The sequence below is a fragment of the Meleagris gallopavo genome, chromosome 3, assembly GCF_000146605.3.
Source record: "Meleagris gallopavo isolate NT-WF06-2002-E0010 breed Aviagen turkey brand Nicholas breeding stock chromosome 3, Turkey_5.1, whole genome shotgun sequence".
NCBI lineage: Eukaryota > Metazoa > Chordata > Aves > Galliformes > Phasianidae > Meleagris > Meleagris gallopavo.
The window spans coordinates 76,059,066-76,078,554 of NC_015013.2; the positions used below are offsets into that span (position 1 = coordinate 76,059,066).

General features: G+C 36.3%; 1 protein-coding gene across 1 annotated transcript; it reads left to right on the top strand.

Moving 5' to 3' along the window:
• Window positions 1–664: 664 nt before the first annotated feature.
• LOC104910425 (ER membrane protein complex subunit 2-like) lies at window positions 665–17,954 on the top strand. Its single transcript, XM_010709215.3, has 5 exons — window positions 665–807; window positions 3,192–3,256; window positions 8,374–8,459; window positions 11,058–11,115; window positions 17,737–17,954. Exons 1-5 carry the CDS (start codon window positions 696–698, stop codon window positions 17,740–17,742), a joined length of 327 nt encoding a protein of 108 aa, XP_010707517.1. The 5' UTR covers window positions 665–695; the 3' UTR covers window positions 17,743–17,954.
• The last annotated feature ends 1,535 nt before the right edge of the window (window positions 17,955–19,489 follow it).

Here is a 19,489-nt window from a genome sequence, read left to right on the forward strand (position 1 = left end):
ACTCTTGGAGATTTGTAGTAAACGTAAAAAAGTCTTGAAATTGGAAGCAAACAAAAATCCTAATGTTAAAAAATCACCTTTTCCATCCTGATTTACCTAAATAAGCAACGATTGCTTTTACCTCTGAGCACTTCTGTGATGTAGGTAAAAAGCTTTTGCTTCCATGTCTGTCTTGTAGTTTGTTTTGCTAAAAACATGCAGATTCTTTTTAGAATGGAATTTTATGCCATTTCTTACACTGATAAAAGTGAACTGCTGTTGAGTTCTCATAGTTATTCTAATGCTTTCTTTACTTGAAAATGTATTCATGTGGAGCAGAAATAGTTTTGATGTTGTTTGTAAATACAAGTGTAAAACTACTTGAAAGAAAACTCTTGAAGGCTGTTTTTCTTAAAACTGGGCAACATCCATTAAATTTTATTGTTTACTGAGTAACCAGCACCCTGCAAAGCTAGAAGTTGAATTATTTATATTACAGCACGAGCAAGGCTTGAGTGATACAGCTCCAGAGGTCTCATACATACACACATCTGTTCTCTAGTAGTTCTCTTCTATTAATGGAAATCACTTTTTCAGATCTATTGCTTTCTAAAGCTTGCTTTGTATGCATATTTTAAGAAATAAAGTTCAAATTCCATTCCTATCTGGAAATCTGAATATTTTCTCTTCAATTCTTTTCTCTTTTTACTTCAGATATGCGTGATAAAATGAGAAAATGGAGGGAAGAAAACTACCGAAACAGTGAGCAGATAGTGGATGTTGGAGAAGAGTTAATTAATGAATATGCATCTAAGCTTGGAGATGACAGTAAGGAAATGTTTGTCAGAGTTCCATTGCTTTTAGATTTTATTTCATTTATCTGATTTTGGTTTTCACTTTTTGACTTCTGTTTTGTACTTCCCTGTTGCCTTCGTGCATCTGATTGGGAAAATAGGACTTTTTAAAGTCTTAATAGGTTGCCAAAATTCCCAGGTTCTATTTCTTTCCCAAATACAGGCTTCAGTGAAGACAGATGTAAAAATTACTAAATATTTAGTTTAGTGAGTTAATTTATTATTAGTTAATTATTAGCTAGACCATGATGTGAAAACAGCATATGTATATATATTTCATTTAGTTTTCATTTGTCTGATTTTCTGTTCTTCAGCAGCATTGAAAAATTGAAAAAGGTAGTCGTAGAATCATAGAGTGGCCTGGGTTGAAAAGGACCACAACGATCATTTAGTTTCAACCCCCCATCTATGTGCAGGGTCACCAACCACCAGACCAGGCTGCCCAGAGCCACTCCAGCCCGGCCTTGAATGCCTCCAGGGATGGGGCATCCACAACCTCCTTGGGCAATCTGTTCCAGTGTGTCACCACCCTCTGAGTGAAAAACTTCCTCCTAATATCTAACCTAAACCTCCCCTGTCTCAGTTTAAAACTATTCCCCCTTGTCCTATCTCTATCCACCCTCATAAACAGCCGTTCCCCCTCCTGTTTATATGCTCCTTTCAAGTACTGGAAGGCCGCAGTGAGTTCTCCCCAGAGCCTTCACTTCTCCAAGCTAAACAAGCCCAGTTCCCTCAACCTTTCCTCATAGAAGAGGTGCTCCAGCCCTCTGATCATCGTCATTTTATAACAGAGAAAGATTTTCCACCATGAAGTCATATATCCTGCAGAAATTAATATTAAAGCTGTTTTCATTATAGCATTACACTTGTGATATTATAGATGAAGCTTAAGTCTACATTTTCACTATCCACAAAATTGTTATTTTCATATAACTTTAGCTAATTTATACTAATTTCAGTAGACAGAAGTTTGGCATATGGTGTTCCATATTGAAAAAGAATTGTTTGTTGTGGTTGGTCACAGGCATAAAGTAGCACTCTACTATAAGCATGATGTAAAAACAAAGTATTAGAAAATGTTACCAAGCGTGCACTTACTGGTTTGGGTATTAATCTCACGCAAGCAGGTTTTTATTTTAATGATAGGTGTTTTTTCTTCATTTACCTTTTTTTATAATTCAGATTATTTAATATAGGCTTAATGTATTTCTTCTAGTCCTTGAATTTTTATTAATTGGTGTTGTGTAGAAACTGGTGGATTTTTGGAGTCATATTAATGCACTGTATGTACTAATACATTACAGTATTCTAATAACTCTGTTTAGTTTTAGTAAGTTAACTTTAATCTTGAATACCTGACTGTATCTGGTGTTCCAGAATTCACATAGCTCTGTCAGGAAAGCAACGTCATGAAGAGCCTCTGGGAGATTCAGTACCTGAAGGCACTCTGCTCTACTCTGAGAGATGTTACACTGTAGCTGTGAGGAATGTGGTTGGTAGGCTGCAGGATGGACTTAATACAGCTACCTACAAAATAATTGTCAATGTTTCCCACTTATTTAGAAAAAAAGCATTTGAAAACTAACCTTGATTTTACTCTCAAGTTACAATGTTGTTGGTAATTTAAGAATTACATTTTAGTGAGGAGTTCTTGAGGAGCTTGTCCTGCTCAAATCTTAACATTTTTTATTTTGGAATACTATTTTGGAAGACATTAGCTTCTGTTTCTGTTCTGTAATGTATGTAAATCAAATCAGGTGTACCTAGTAAGTTTAGAGCACTTGCAGTACATGTATTAATATTTTCTTCTGCCGTAATATGATTTTTCTATAGCTTGTATAGTTGCTCTCTTAAGTTCTTAAATTCAGTAACTTAATGGACCTAGAACAGAACTACTATAATCTGTCATTGATTTAGAAAAATTGTTCCATTCCAGGAAGAAAACAATATAGTAAATTCCTGGCAGGAAACAGTTAAGGGAAATTTGTTTTCATTCTAACCTACGGCTGTTCTCCAGGTCTCATCAGAGGGCACGTCCTAATGGGGATCTGTTTAAAAGTTTGCAGCTACAATGTTAGGAATACCAGAGGATTTGAGCTTTTTGCCTTTCAGAATGTCAGAAGGTACTTTATGGTACTGACAGCAATAAAACTACTTAAATGCATTTTTAATTGATTCCATCAGTTTCTTGAAATGTCCGTTGTTCTGTAATGATCCACAGAAGAAGCAGGGGAAAAATATATGGACATAGTTCATTGATCTTATTTTCATTATAGGTGTTTCCCTTTATGTTAAAAAAAATAAATAAATAAAAATAATGATATCAGTTACCTCAATTTATGTCTCTTTTGTGTCCAGTTTGGATAATATACGAGCAGGTGATGATTGCTGCCCTGGACTGCAGTCGAGATGATTTGGCACTGGTAAGTTTTTAAGCTGACTTTTCTCCTAAACCTAAAGTTTTCTTCCTGAGTACCTCTTCTGGATAGTTCCTTGGACATTTGTAGGATAATCTGAACTCCATAACTTCGCCTTGTAGGATATCAAGAAATAGACTGCTGTGAAGAAACTGCCTCCACCCACCTTTTGTATTATGTTTAAGTAGATCATGTCTCTTCCAAGAGCCATTAAAATATTTACAGCTACTTTGCTATGGGCTAAATTTCACAAATACTGACGCTGCCATATTGTGCAGAAAGTTTTTGGTTATCAAAATATTCTCAAAATATATAGTTTTTTTAATGTTTTGAGGTAAAAATGCCCTGTCACGTATATCTATACAGTATGTCATGCTTTCTTTGCTGGCAGTCCTTGACACATTGGAGCAAGTCCAGTTGATGTCCACTGAGGTCAGTAAGGAGCTGGGCTACATAATATGTATTAAAAGACTCAGAGATATAGGTTTGTTAAGTCGTGAGGAGGCAAAGAAGAGATCTTTGTTATCTTAAAATCTCTAATTACAGATTTGTAGGGTGTTATAAAGTTATAAAATAAGTATAGACAAACTTTTGTTGATGCAACAAAGGACAAATGTGATAAGTATAAATGGCAGCAAAGAAAATTCCACTATCCAGTATTAGGAAAAAAAGAGTTTAACAGCAACAATGGTGAACACTTTAGGACACATAGCACAGAAAAGAAGTGGTAATCCTTGGAGATTCTGAGAAACACGTTGCTGTGTGGCCCTGAATCACCCTCATTAAGTTGAAAACTAGCTTTGTTATGAGTGAGAATTTGATGCAGGTGACCTCCAATGGCCCTTTCTGATCCAAATTATTCAATAATTCTTAATATAAATATTGCTAATGGTTATTTGGTTTTAGTAACTTTGTGTGCAGATTTATTTGAATTATAAAAATAATTCAGACTAAATGAGCCTGTTTTGAACTCCTAATAGCTGCTTGCTAGTTGAAAAACAACACTTTCAAAGGTTCAGGTCCTTCACAGGAATTATTTTCCCAATGCCTTGTTCTCTGGCAGACAGAAAGACACCATGTAACATTTTTGAGCTTCAGGTGGTGTCATTTGGGTGAAACTTAACGGTCTGCGATATGCAGGGGTTCAGACTAGGGGTTGTATGTGGGAGAAGGACAGTATGAAAGTAGGCAGAACCAGACAAGTTTATCTTGAGATTCATATATACATGGCACAATGAAGTACTGGAAAATAGAGAACACCACACTGAACTGTTTGTGAACCTTGTGAACTTCCCTTTTATTTGTGACTCAAAAGAAGACACCATTGTAGTATAGTTCTCTGTTCAGTTACAAAAAAAAAGCATTTCTGTGTTCTGATTTATATCTAAATCAATTTTGGTCATTATTTTCAGGAAGACTTTCATGGAATTGTTGAGGCAGACAGTGCTGAAAGATCAGTTGTGAAACGCTATTTGTTTTTACTGACCGTGGCAAGGATCTTGAATTTGTTTCTGTGCCCTCTAAGAGATAGTGCTCGGGGTGAGGCAGTGCACGTTTTATATGCAGCTCAGAAAGGAGGTTAAAGGGTTAGAGGAAAACAGAGATTATTATTATTATTATTACATTGATTTATGATGAAGAAGTAGTTAATTCAAGCAAGTCAGCATCATATGTGACTTTCTCCTACAACTATAGCCCCAAAGTAGGTTTTTTAGCAGAGAGATTTTGACGTTTGTGCTTAGAGGAATGGATCTCAATTTCTCCAAATGAGGAGGCTGAGATGGATTTTACAGTCACTTGGAGAAGTGAAGGCTCTGGGGAGAACTCACTGCGGCCTTCCAGTATTTGAAAGGAGCATATAAACAGGAGGGGGAACGGCTGTTTATGAGGGTGGATAGTGATAGGACAAGGGGGAATAGTTTTAAACTGAGACAGGGGAGGTTTAGGTTAGATATTAGGAGAAGTTTTTCACAAAGAGGGCGGTGACACACTGAAACAGGCTGCCCAAGGAGGTTGTGGATGCCCCATCCCTGGAGGCATTCAAGGCCGGGCTGGATGTGGCTCTGGGCAGCCTGGTCTGGTAGTTGGCGACCCTGCACACAGCAGGGAGTTGAACTAAATGATCATTGTGGTCCTTTTCAACCCAGACCATTCTATGATTTATCTAGCTTTTGATTTGTGTTTTTGTTGTTTGTTTTGTTCTTTGTTGAAAGTGCCTGTTACTGGTAAGCATCTGTATTACCAGTGTTTACATACTTAAATTCAGATGTATATTTCTTTACCTTTTGTCATACCTTTAAAATTAAAAGTTTATGTTGCTGAAAAAATCAGAAAGCAGATTAACTGCAAATTGAAGTTTCACAAATAAATGAGATTTGCCATTGCAATTGCTGAGTTTTTGAGAGAAACTGAAAAGTAGATTATTGATGTTGTGTAGAACCAGTTCTCTCTGTGTGAACTGATAGAGGCTCTTGTTAAAAAATGCAGCATTTCAGAATCATAGAATCACCAAGGTTGGAAAAGACCAACAAGATCACCCAGTCCAACCAGTCACCTATCACCAATAGCTCTCACTAAACCACGTCCCTCAACATAAAATCCAAACGTTCCTTGAACACCTCCAGAGTCGGTGACTCCACCACCTCCCTGGGCAGCCCATTCCAGCTCCTGACCACTCTTTCAAAGAAATAATATTTCCTAACCTCCAGCCTGAATCTCCCCTGCCGCAGCTTGAAGCCATTCCCTCTAGTCCTATCACCAGTTACACGAGAGAAGAGGCCGACCCCCAGCTCACTACAACCTCCCTTCAGGTAGTTATAGAGAGCAACAAGGTCTCCCCTGAGCCTCCTCTTCTCCAGACTGAACAATCCCAGCTCCTTTAGCTGCTCCTCGTAACACCTGTGCTCCAGACCCCTCACCAGCTTTATTGTCCTTCTCTGAACATGCTCCAGGGCCTCAATGTTTTTCTTGCAGTGAGGGGCCCAAAACTGGACATAGTACTTGAGGTGTGACCTCACCAGAGCTGAGTACAGGGGGACAATCACTTCCCTGTTCCTGCTGGCAGCACTGTTCCTGATGCAAGCCAGGATGCCATTGGCCTTCTTGGCCACCGAGGCACACTGCTGGCTCATGTTCAGCTGAGCATCAGTACCCCCAGGTCCATTTCCTCTACGCAATCTTCCAGCCACTCCGCCCCAAGCCTGTAGCGTTGCATGGGGTTGTTGTGGCCAAAGTGCAGGATCCGGCATTTGGCCTTGTTGAACCTCATCCCATTGGCTTCAGCCCAGCTATTCGGCCTGTCCAGATCCCTCTGTAGGGCCTTCCTACCCCCAGGCAGATCCACACTTTCAGCCAACTTGGTGTCATCCACAAACTTACTGAGGGTGCACTCAGTGCCCTCATCCAGGTCATCAATGAAGATACTGAAGAGGAGAGGCCTCAGCACCGACCCCTGGGGAACACCACTCGTGACAGGTTGCCAGCTGGATTTAGCTCCATTTACCACCACTCTCTGGGCTCGGCCCTCCAGCCAGTTCCTTACCCAGCCAAGAGCGTACCTGTCCAAGCCACAGGCTGCCAGCTTCTGCAGGAGAATACTGTGGGAGACAGTGTCAAAGGCTTTGATTGAAATATATTGAAATATATGTGAAATATATTATAATACACGATTACAGGGAGTACAAGTTAATAAGTCAATCAATCCAACTCTGCACTGCTGTGATGAGAGCAATATGTAAGATATAGTCTAGCTTATCATGCAGGGGACTTCTTTTGGTTTGTTTTGAAAAGTGCTACAGCAAGTTGTTCAGAGCACTCTCACAACTTTTCATATCAGATTATTTCTTTTGATTTCTTAATCTGCAGGAATTTATTTTGGTCTCTTAGCTCCTGAATTCAACTGGATAGTGACCTAGTTGGGTCTGTGTTGAGTGGTTCTAGTCTCCCAGTACTTCTGCATTCTTCATCAGCGTTTCTTGGGTTAATCGTTTGTTGTTTTTTTTTTCTGGGTGAAATCCATCTGCAGCTTGTGAGATCCAGTATTACTGCAAACAAGTTTTGTCAGTTTTTGAACAAGTGCTGGAGAAAAGCAGTGAAGGTTTTTCTACTTCACCAGCAGCCCTTCATCTAGCAACACAGCGTTTGTGCTAATTTTGCTAATTTTTACTGATTCACTTATCTGTTTGCATTTCTTACTTTCACCAGCAGATGTGATGAAATGGAACAGATTATGTGGATAGACCTTAGCCAGAAACTTAGATTTGAAGAACAAGTTTTTAAGCTCAGTTCTATAAATAAGTGCTTTGAAAAGGAACATTGTGTGTGAAGTTTTTAACAAAACTTCAACTGTTTGTCTTCTGAAGAGATTGGGCTCTACTCTGCTTCTCATCAAAAAGTAACAACTCAGCTACAAACCTTGCACTGCTGCGTAGCCACAGCTATGATATGATTCGTCAGTTTGCTCTGGGGAAGTTGTGACTCAGTCCCTCTGTCAAACATGTCCTTTTTTTAATTTTTTTTTTGTCTAATCTGGAGAAATCTGTCTGTGTTGAATTCCTTTTATCCAGCCCAGATGTCTCATTGATTTCAGGAGTTAGAAGTTATACCTCCTCTGCCAACAGGCTCTGTTCAAGTCAGTGACAACCATTTTCTTTGGATTTCAAAGTTTTATTTAAAAATAAACACAGAGCCCAGAATTAACATCATTTGTTCCATTGTAAGATACCCATTTATTAAGGAAGTATCACATAAGTTCTTACTGTCTTTATTTTTCTTAACTGTCTTATGTTATTATGAGGAAACTAAGTAGACTTCAGTGTTTCATAGCATCAGTAAATGAGTTTACTTATAGTAAGTAAGTTTACTTTTCAGAGCAAATAACTATTTCCAGGAAGCCTCAATGATCTAAAAAACTATGTGGAAAATATTTCTTAAAATTAGTCTTCTAACAGACAAAATTTCAGTTTCTGAACTTCTCTTTATCAGTACATTTTATTGCTTATTTCAAAAACAGGTGTTAACTTTTAATCAAAGGTCACGTTTCAGGCTGTTGAATTCATCAGCCAAGGACTTCTTTTTTCCCCACTTCTGTATTCACTGTAGTATTTTTTATTTTATTTGTACAGTTTTGTCTTCAGGAACTAAGGAGGCAGTTTCCTGGGAGCCATAGAGTTAAGCGATTAACTGGAATGAGATTTGAAGCTATGGAAAGGTAAAACCTTGATTTAAAAAAAAAAAAAAATTAATGTATTTTCTATGTGGAAAGATGCATGCTATTTCTTAAAAAGGAATTCAGGCATAGTAAAAGCATGGCAAAGCAATGCTATCCAGTTTCTATAAAGAAAATAATGGTGTGCATGATCATGTTATGTTTAGACATTTTTTATTGTGTTTTTGCTTGTACTATACAATGTTACATTTTTGCAATGTTCTGTCAGACTTCATAGATTGGAAAGATCTATTACTTGACAGTCTAAGTTATTATACGGTAAAACATGAGGCACTTTTTTGGCAACATCTGTGAGGTATACATTTCATCTTGCAGACCTAGAGCAGAATATGAAAATGACTGACAGACTTTTTTTGCTTAACTGTACTTCTGTGCTTCTGAACGCTTCAAAATGGAGCTCTTTTTCTTTGTTTTCCAAGTCTTCATAAGTCAAGTAGAACTTAATATGAATCACTATAGAGTTCTTCATAGAAGCAATTCAAAAATGGCAGAAACTAAAAGAAGAAAAATTGTAAAATATCCTATAAAATGTTTATAACATACCAAATGTAATATGAATTATTAAAATAATGAACAGTTGAGAACTTTTCCAAAAGGAATGACCTTCATTTCATGCTATACAGAGTTAATGGGACTTCGAGCCTTTGGCCCATCTTTAATGAAGGAATTGGAATTTTGAAGTGAATGCCTAAATACTTTTAAAAAATATATTTATTTAGCAGATGTTCTTTATCTATTTTCTTGCAAAATTAAATTTGAAAATATAGTTTGATATGATCCATGAGTGAAAGTCCTTTGCTTGAAAAAAAAAGGGAGGATAACTGGATTTCATTAGCACAGAAGCAGTCTTAGTGCAACTAGAAATTCCAGATTTTATGCTCTACATCATCCTGAAAAATTTCCATTAAACTTAGCAGTCTCCTTTTGATGTGGGGTACAAGTACACTGAGAGCTTAGCAGCTTAGCAGATGTTTTACACCCTTTTCCCAAAATCTGTCCAAAAGTGCAAAATATCATAATTCTGTTCAGGTGTGTTTGTCTACACTGAAGATGCTATTGCATGGAGACGGATCTCTGTAGGAGTTAATACCTCCCAATCACTGTGTTGTTTCAGCAATGAAATGGGACTGAGCTTCAGCTTTTCAATAGTGTTTTTTTAAATTGTTCTGGTGTTGTGGTCAGTTTAAATCCTTGAGACTGAACTATGAGGGGAGCAGTATAACAGAAGCCAAGGTTACTTGTCAACAGGTTTTCTCTAGAAGCTGGAGGAGAAGAATGGGCTTTAGGTGTGGGTTGTTGTGTACAGAAGCCCACCTATGATTGTTCTGAACTGTGCCCTAGAAAGGCCTGCCTCTTTCCACTGCCTATAAATGAAGCCTAAGGAGACTTTGTCTGGGGTGATCACATGCTCTGTAGAAGTGCACTTCTCATTAAATTCCAAGTGCCTTCGAGAGTTGTTAAAATCCTGCCTTCCTCACCAGAAAAGGGAAATAAAGAGGAACATCCTCATAGACGCTTGCTGATCAAGAGAATACTCTTCTGGAACTTGACTTAGTTAACCTGGGGTTATGGGCTTTGTGTTCAGCCTTGTGAAATGCATAGGATAAAGTAGCAGCTAATGGGGAACACAAATACGGTGTTTCTGCTCAACTTGCCAGTAGCAGTCACCTTCTACTCGTTGCTGCTTTTGTGCTTCTTTTCACTTTTGTGCTTACACCTTATGGTAACTGGATTGGAAAGCTGGGCTATGCATGTTGTGGCAGTGCTCAGAAAGCAGTACCAGTATGTAATGGGTGTCTGAGGTAAGAAGGTGATGTGCAGCAACAAAATCAGCAGTACCTCAGATAAACTGCTTGTCAAAATATTTGTGAAGAGACAAAGCATGCCTTGGTTGTGTGGTGATAGCCCGGTAGCTGTGTAGTCCAATGTATTTTGAGTTGAATTGTTTAATTTGTCCAGTTTGGGTTCTGCACATGGCTAGCTAAACACATAAACCTACTTCCTACAGAAGGCGCACAGTGTTTATAGTAACTGGAGTAATTTACTTTGAGCAAACTTGAAATAGCAGAATTAATTAATAAAACCTATGTATTGGTGGTGGAAAAGAGTTTCCTTTCATGATTTATGGTAAAGACTAGGGGTTGCTCTAGCGTTACGAGTCTTTGCAGTTTATTCTTTGCAGCTTAAATTTACAAAATCATAACAAAAGAGATATATGAGAAGTTTTAAATTTCAGTAATTAAGTGAAAAGTCATTATTTTGAATGGCCTGTCAAATTTTGGGATTTCTGCTTCTTGGGAAAGAAGAGAGATTTGGGTTGTGGTGATTGGATCTATGAGGTACAGAAGAAAAGAACAGAAAGAGGGAGTATGACAAGTTTGGTGTAAAATGTATTAGTTGCTGAAATTGTATTCCATGAATAAATTGCCATTTATTTTATTTAATTTTGTCTGCACAATTTTGTTTGCATAATTATATTCAGTATAAAAAGTACAGGAGTGTTAGTAACTATTGCAAGGGCAGTCATATAGTCAAAATTCTGTTTTAGCAAAAATAAATGTGAATGATTTCTTCGAACAGGTACGATGATGCCATCCAATTATATGATAGAATTTTACAAGAGGATGCAACCAATACAGTAAGTTTAAAAAGCTTTTCTTAACTGCGGTGGTTTATTTGAAACTGACATTTTGTGGGTTTCACTGCGGAAAAATGCTTGTCAGTATTACTGTATTTGTTTCCTTTAGCTTCCTAGTATTATAACTATGAGTGTTACCTTGTTGCCTTTATAACAAATAAGATTCTCTTCATGAAGAGATGATGTGGTTTAATACTTGCTTAAATACTGAGTTTAGAAGACATAGGATTATAGCTGTTAACCTTTCCAGTAATCCTTAGTAAGACTTAGATTGATGTCAGTTAACGGTGATTATTATCAATTGCTTGTTTGAAGGATATGTTTGTCTTGTTACTTGATTTTGAGGAACTGGATCTCAGTATTGGTTAGACTTCTGTGCAGGTAAAATACTTTGGCTGTTGTAGACATTTGATTGTCTCTTATAAACTCTCACTGGTACAATTTAAACCTCTGCCTTTCTGCACTTGTCTTATTTGATGTGGTCTGTTATTCAGGAGTTGAAATGGATTACGGGGTTAGCAAGGCTAATTGATATATATAAAGTGCAAGCACTTACATGAAGTAAACCATTAACAAAAAAGGGATGGTGACAAATTATTTTTAGGGCAATGCATCTTGTAATAATACCAAGTTGATCTCTCAGACAACATTGATAGACTAAAGTCAGTCATTTAACATTGATTTAACTCAACAGTTTTTTGGTGTGTAGGTAAAAAGAGCTATTTCAATTCTTCATTCCTAATTTTCACTTTCCCTAAACTAGTCTGTCCTGAACTTTGTTTGCAAGACAAACGTAGGTGATCTTCTTAGTAAGTCTGTAATGTTTATGACAAAAAGTTTGAACATAAGATGTGTAGATTATTGCCATATATTTTCACGGATCTTAGCAGTGCACAACCCAAAAATGCACTAAGTCTTCAAAGTCACAAATGTTAAAATGAGAGGGAAACCACCTACAGTGAAGCCACAAGAGTAGGTCACTTAGGTGCACATTTTATGGCTTTCTGCTAAAGCCTTTGAAGAATGGAGCACCATATTACAGTGACATCTGTAGACCACAGGTCTTTGAAGAGTGTGTTTTTGTCTGTTTCACTTTTCAGCTGTCTCAACATAGCTAATGTCATCTGAGTAAGGTGTTTGTGGGATAGTTTTCTAGAACAACGTAATATGTTTAAGTAATAGGCCTAATTTAGATTTTCTGTGTGAGAAAATCATTAAGATCCATAAAACATTAATACTTAGAAACATAAGATGTAAATTTTGTAATAGTTCCATCACTTATTGGATTTCTGAAAATCTGAGACTAGAAGCAAACAGTTTAAAATGCAGAGCAGAAGTTTCTTGCTGTATAACTGTTGGACAGATTGGCTCAGTCTTGCCTGTGAAAAGTGAAAATTAAATATAAAGTTTGGAGAAATTGACATATGTAGGTTTCTTTGTGTCTTTTATCTGTTAATTATTTCCATGCACACATGTGACTGCTGTAGGAAAATAATCGAGATTTTTAAAAAGAAGCTGTTGCTCAGTTTGTGTTGGCAGTCACCTTACTTTATAACAATTTCTTCTGATGTGTGGACACGTGGAGTTGGTTATATATATTAAACAGTTTGGCAAGTGCTGTGAGTGAAACATAGACATTTGTTCACACAAATCATGCAAAAATCATACACTGCATCAACTGACAATTTCAACTGGTGAGAAGCATGGGAGAAGCATTTTCAAGAAAAATCTTTTATTTTAAATTCCTAACAGGCTTCTCCATTATCAGTTAGCCTTGAAATCAAATTATATAATGGGCACTTATGCTTTTGGATAAGGTTTTGTTGCAAATTTTGAAATTTAAATTAACACTAATTCTTAGATTTCATTTCTCAAAATACAATTCAAAGTAGTTTTCTTAAAATATGATAATCTCTCAGTATTTCTCAACCATCTCAATTCTCAATATCTCTCAACCATCAAACTTCACTCTATATTAAAAAAGATTATTTGTGTAACAATGGAGCAAAGTTAGTTTTGTCGTTTCGGAAATCATGTTTCATTTTCCAAAGCTGGTAGGCGTTAGGAAGTCAGTCTCTTCTCTAAGGAGGTTAGTATCTTTGAATGAAATGTGACTTCTGTGAAAAGCACAACTTGTATGCATTTTAATGCAATCAGCCTGGCAACCTTTTCCTTTCTTGCCCATTTGAGATGAAATACAGGCATATTAGAGCTGTAGTTGGCAGATTATTCTGTTATTAAGGCTGCATAATATTTTCCATCGCGGGTCTTTTTTTATTAATTAAAATTTAATTTAGTATCCAATTGAAAGTCTTTATACTGATGCCAAACAGTGGCCAAGTTATTTATAGACCAGCATACTTATGCTGTTTCTCAGAACGAAATAAGGAGGACATTGTTTTTCATAAGGATTGGGAGAAAAGATTTGGTTGTTTGTTTTTGCCGTTAATTTATTTTATTGGGGAGACCTCATCCTGCTGTACTTTGGAGTAAAGCCTTGGATACCAACAGGAAAACAACTGTTAGTAGAATGCAACTTTTAGTATTCTATGAGGAAAAACATCCAAATCTGTCTAAATTACAAGTATTTGAATGTGTTCATTTTGTGATCTCAGTAGAAACTGCTGAATTTTTTTATTAAATACATCTTCTAAGTGTATTGAGCATGATCTGTCCCAGGCTTCGGAGAGAAAATGTTGTTTCTCATTACTGTAGTGTTGTGGGAAAGGGTAAGAAAGCAGGGAGGCTTGTTTCTTTTCTGAGTTGCACCCAGGTGGTGAGTATGGGAAAAGAAAGAACATCCCAAAGGAACAGAGTGAAAAGGGAATAAAGCAGAAATCGTGAGTGCCAAAGAGAGAGGGACAGGTACAGAAAAGTTAGGTGGTTAGAAGGGTAGATGAGAGATAGAAAAGAGCAATTTGTATTAACATTTAAGTTTTGGGTTTTTTTCCTTTTTTTTCTTTTTTTTTAAATAAAGATTAACACTTTACTTTCAAGCACTTGTTTTCTTCTGTCAATAAACGGCTTTGAGACCTACTGGTGGAAGTTGTCTCATTCCCTGTAGAACCTGGTATGTACTAGTTGTGTCAGTAACTGTTTAGGGTCTAATAATGAAGGCATATACCAAGGAAACAGTTCTGCAGTTCTGTTATTTCACTAAAGAGAAGACAGGTTTACTTCATATCTCCTGAGGATAATGCTGAAGGTTCAGGTATGCTACTTTAAAAATGCCAGAAAATGCAAACTCTTAAAATGACCAGTAGTCTTAGTCTTTTGAGTTAGTAGGTACTATTGAGCTGTATTGATTAAGATAATGAAGGATAAAATTTCATATAACTTTGTAATATGAAATTTAATGGCACATTTAATCTCTAGCTATTTTTAATCTGTACACTGATCTTCACAGTATTTTCAGGATCTTCATTACTGGTCCTGACACTACAGTAGCAATTAAATTTTGGATAGTTTTTGTAAAATGTAATGGGAAATCTGCTCAGAAATTGACATATCTATATTTTTCTATTTGATACTCAAGATCTAATTTCTTGGGATGAGGTTTTTGCATAAAAATTTTACAAATTAAAATAGTATCTTGAGTGGTTTTCTACTTCTTGCTTGTCTGCAGCATCCACGTGAAAGGAAACAGTACTACCATTTTACATGTGTAGAGCAGATGAAAACAGCTCTGCAAAATTGTTTAGGACTCAGTTTCAAAGTAAATGACTTTCCAATTTTGCCATTGATTTCAATTTTGTAATGGATTTTAAATGATAATATAATTTTTAAACCATGTGTACATGTCTGTATCAAATTATGTTGAATGCATTTTTGCATTACTGTACCCTGGCAAAGGTTTCTGCTTTTGGAGAGTAATTTGCATGAGCACCCATCTACTTTGATAAAATACATAAGTATTTTTATGAATTGAGCCCTTCTTTATATGACCTGTCCAGAAGTGCAAAGACTAATGGTGAAAAGGAAACTGAGATCAAATGTCCAAGTTTTGTGCTGGTGTCTAAACCACTCCACTGTCATCCTCGTACAGCTGTAGTTTGTCTTGATACCTCAGCTCAACCATCAATAAGATTGCAGAGCACTTAGTCAAGAAAAGGGGAAAGTGAGATAAGACACACAGTTCTGCCTTAATTCTAATCCCCAGAAAATCTGATGTCTTTATTGGTGTGATTCTTGCCACTTTTTCAACTAAGCTTTTAATGCAAGAAGACACTGTATATGCTTGCTTAGCTTAGGGTATGTGGATAATCTTGTTACCTTCATGGTCTAGTAAAATAACATTCACTGAATGAAGAATTAAAAATGGAGTTTAAAGAACAAGACAGTAAATTACTTAAGAAAATGGAAAGACCATGAATTCACCCAGAGTGCTAACAGCTGTGTTTCCAGGAATGATCAACAAGTATATTTATAGGATCACATGAATTAACACACTTCTGTAGTATTTTGAGATTCTTTCACTAGCCAAGCTATCTTGAGATGACTAAAGACATATTGGAGTCCAGATACTAGAAAAAAAATAAGAGTGAAATCTTAGGATTGTATTTCATGTAAAAAGGCAGGAATTAGATATCATAAATAGCTTCCTAGCATATTTTTTTTTTTAATCATTGTGTATTACTATCACCTTGACTATACAGGTAACTTATTTTCTTCCAATTCCTTATCTTTATTGATCAAGGTAAGAATAATGAGCACTGTCTAAACATCGATACTTATTTATAGTCTGAACAGTGATAATTCTTTACAGTTCCTGCAGTAACAATGCATTTATTTTGAAGAGGCCTCCATTGAAGTTCTTGCAGGTTTGTCTACTGGAGGCTTTAAGTTTCAAAAGGGAAAATTGCTTACCAAATGAAATACCTGCTAATAGAGGGAATTTTGTGAAGTGACGTGTATGCTTCATCATAGACATTGATGGCCCTGCTGGGAAAGGTGCAACTAGTCCCAGTTTTAGGTTTGTATGGTGGTACGTTTAAGGGAAGTTGGAGAAGAAAGTTTGGCACTGTGCCTGACACAGGATGGAGTTAGTGAGAGATATGAAGAGCTGCAGCTGCTTCTTTGGATAGTCCCCCAAGGAGATCTGGTGATTAAACTGGGGGTGCAGAACAGGGATCCTGAAGAAAAGTTTTCGTCTTCTGACAGTTGGAGCATCATCTGCCTTTGTAAAACTTGTTTTCCTTCTTGTTTAATCATAGTGCACTGAGATAGGAGAGTACATTCCAGCATTTTTCCCATGTTTTCCTTTTGTGGGTGTAGCATTTTTCTTAAACCTTAGTGGAGATTTTGTTCCTTGAAATAAAGTATTTGAAGACATAAGAACAGCTATCCTGAATTTGTGCCAAAAGTGCATTTAGCTTGTCTTGTTTTGACAGTGACCAATAGCAGATACTGGAAGAAGTGTATAGGAACTGGGCAATCGTACATTATGCTCTAGTCTGCTCTGCCAGTTTCTATTAATCTTCATGTTATGGTTTTCCTGTGCCAGAAGTGTTAACTCTATATTTTATAGCTCTTCATGAAGTTTTTGAATTGATATTTTTTTTACCTGCCTTTTGAACTTGTTTAAATTTGTAGTAAGTTTGCAGTGCATGTGTCTATGGTATCATTCAGCAATGAAACTTTATCATTTATTCACTGACGGAGCAAATTTCTTTTCTTCTTACCTTTGCTGTAATCAGTAGATGTTTTCTGTTCACTTGATTCATTCTTATTCATGATTTTGTGGATCTTTTGCCTTTTTTTTCCCCTAAACTGAGAAGTCCTAATCTGTCTAGCAGTTCTTGTTACCATTTTGTGTCCTGAAATCCTGCTTCTCTCCAAGTGTCCTTTGTACTTTTATTTATTGTTTACATGAGAAAGGAGAGCACACATCTGCATTAGTATTAAAAAGCAAGAGCATTATGGAATTCTACAACAGAAAAATGATGCATTGTATTCTTTTCTGATAATTCCAGCACCATTGGGGTTTGGTTTTTAAGGGAAGATTTTCTGTTTTGTTTTAAGACATCCACTGAACACTGGACTGGCATTTTACGAAACTGTTTATTGCAACTCCAGCATCGTTCCTGACTAGCCAAATTTGGAGAGCTTTGCTGAGTACATTAAATTAGTATTGTTTCACCCTTTCTGCATGCATCCCTTCATTTGGATTAAATTTCAAGGGCTGTTTATTCATGCTAGCATTTGCTCTTGTGAATGTTATTCTTTGCAATTGATTTTTATTCTTTAGACTTGAGTAACTCATTATCATCAATCAACTTGAGGCAGTCTGTGCTAGATCACTTAAAATTATGCTGAACATACGACCCTGGGATTCTCCGTGAGGAGAACTGACTTTTCTGTGTTTGGTATCTTTTAGCTACTTATGTACCACACAAAGAACTTCCCTTATTAGTCCAGGGCAGTTTCCTCTAGAGCTGTGTGAGAGATCCTGTTGAAATTCTTTTTGAAATCAAAGCTCACTTTTAAATGGATCTTTATTGATCCAAGCCATTAGTGACTACTTTGAAGAACTCCAGTAGATCTGGGAAGCCTTATTTTGTTTACATAAACTGTTCTTACTCTCCTTTAATAAATAACATTTGTCCTGATTTCCAGTTCTAGGCCTGAGCTTTTTGGCCTTTATGGCTTCCACCAATTTGCTGTGTGCTGGTTGCAGACACGATGTCCTACTGTTTCATAGATTTACCTCTGGAGCTCTGTAAAAAAACTGTGTTCAATATAGCTATTTATGCTTTGACACTATCCATAACATAGTTGTTTCAAGTCAGAATCTCTTTCCTGCATGGAACTTGCAACTCTCTTACATGGTTAATTTAAATTAAAAAAAAAAAAAAGTACTGGTAACAGCATATTTGTTACTGTGGTTGTATTCAGATTATTTTTTTGGTATTGGTATTTTTTGGCGTCTATGAAATTCCTTTAACTCCATTGTAATTTTTTACACCTTTCTTTTGATTTGTATTTTGCAATTTGAAGGAAAGTATTTTAATGTGTCAGACTCTTAGACTAATGCACCTTTTCTAAGTTGTTAAATCATTAAAAAAGACAACTTATGGTATGGTTTACTAATCAAGTGCAGAAGTTGATAAATGTTCAAATCTTCACTGCACTTTGAGTCTACTTAATGCCAATTAAAAGGAATCATGACAAATGGGAGATTAGTACTTCTGCCAGATTGGGGATTATTTGTCTTTAAAAGAAATAGCTCGGAAAGGTTTGTGGTTTAATAAATGTGACATAGTAAAGTACTTCAGTCCAGATGATGCTGATTACGGTATAAGTGTTTCTTTAAGATGGCATATATCTTTCCATTAAGAATGCTGGATTTACAGAATGAACCAATAACCATTCCAATATTTTGTTTTAAACCCTGGAAAATGGATAGGGGGAATTCCATACTGTATGTTCTGTGCAGTCAAGCACTGCATATCTTGTTGCAACACAGAAAATTTTGTCCTTTTTTTTGTTTTTTTTTTTTATTTAAGGTAGAAATAGATTCATTTTGTTCTTATGTCAGACTAGTTCTTAGAAATCTTACTTTTTTAAAGAGGTGGGAAGTAAGATGTGAATGTCATTTTTCTATCTTCTTTAGCATAATTGTTACAACTATTTTACTATGCTCTGTAAACTTCAAAATAATCTCAAATCAGGTTGTTGAAAATAGTTCTACTGATATTAAAACAGGTAATGAATTGCATGTATAAAATATGCCAGCTAAATCTATAGTATGGGTGAGAATTTACCTTTTCTCTGAAAAGTAACCAGTTTTTGAATGGCAGAGTGACTGTTAGCATTGGTGGTGGTTTGGCACAGTAAAGCATCTTGTTTAAATTGATGGAAGTAGAGAAGATGACACTCTGTGTGCCATTACTTACCTCACTTTCCTCAAGATGCTCAGGAAGCTGCCTGGATGTGAAGCCCTATTCACTGAGGAGGAAACTGTGGCACACAGGGACTCAGAGCATAAATCAGAAGAAGGATTAGAAGTTTACAGCATACAAAATTGCCCACATCTGATTTTAGTGCATGCCTTCTCACACCTGATTTTCTTAAAACAGACACTCCTGAAGTCATACTGAATTTCATTTCTTTATTTATATTACTTAAAAAAAAAAAAAAAAATCTGATAGTTTTATGGTATTTAAAGAAGAGCTAGAAAGTGTGATGGGAGAGTAGTCTGTGGATATAGCTAAAGCAGTGCTTTTTTGCTTCCAGGTCTTTATTTTTCAATCAGTCCTAAGACTGCTTGGGATCACAGATCTGAGCAATCTGGATCTCTTCTACTGAACCACCTGCCTTACATGTATGTCTCTTGGCTGTGTGTTCAGAACATTTTTGTTACTTTTTTTTTTTT

Coding starts and splice junctions, on each gene's coding strand:
- LOC104910425 (XM_010709215.3), top strand. CDS start 696: ATGCGTGATAAAATGAGAAAATGGAGGGAAGAAAACTACCGAAACAGT. Junction 808..3,191: donor ATCTAAGCTTGGAGATGACA/GTAAGGAAATGT, acceptor TTTTGTGTCCAG/TTTGGATAATATACGAGCAG. Junction 8,460..11,057: donor AGATTTGAAGCTATGGAAAG/GTAAAACCTTGA, acceptor TTCTTCGAACAG/GTACGATGATGCCATCCAAT.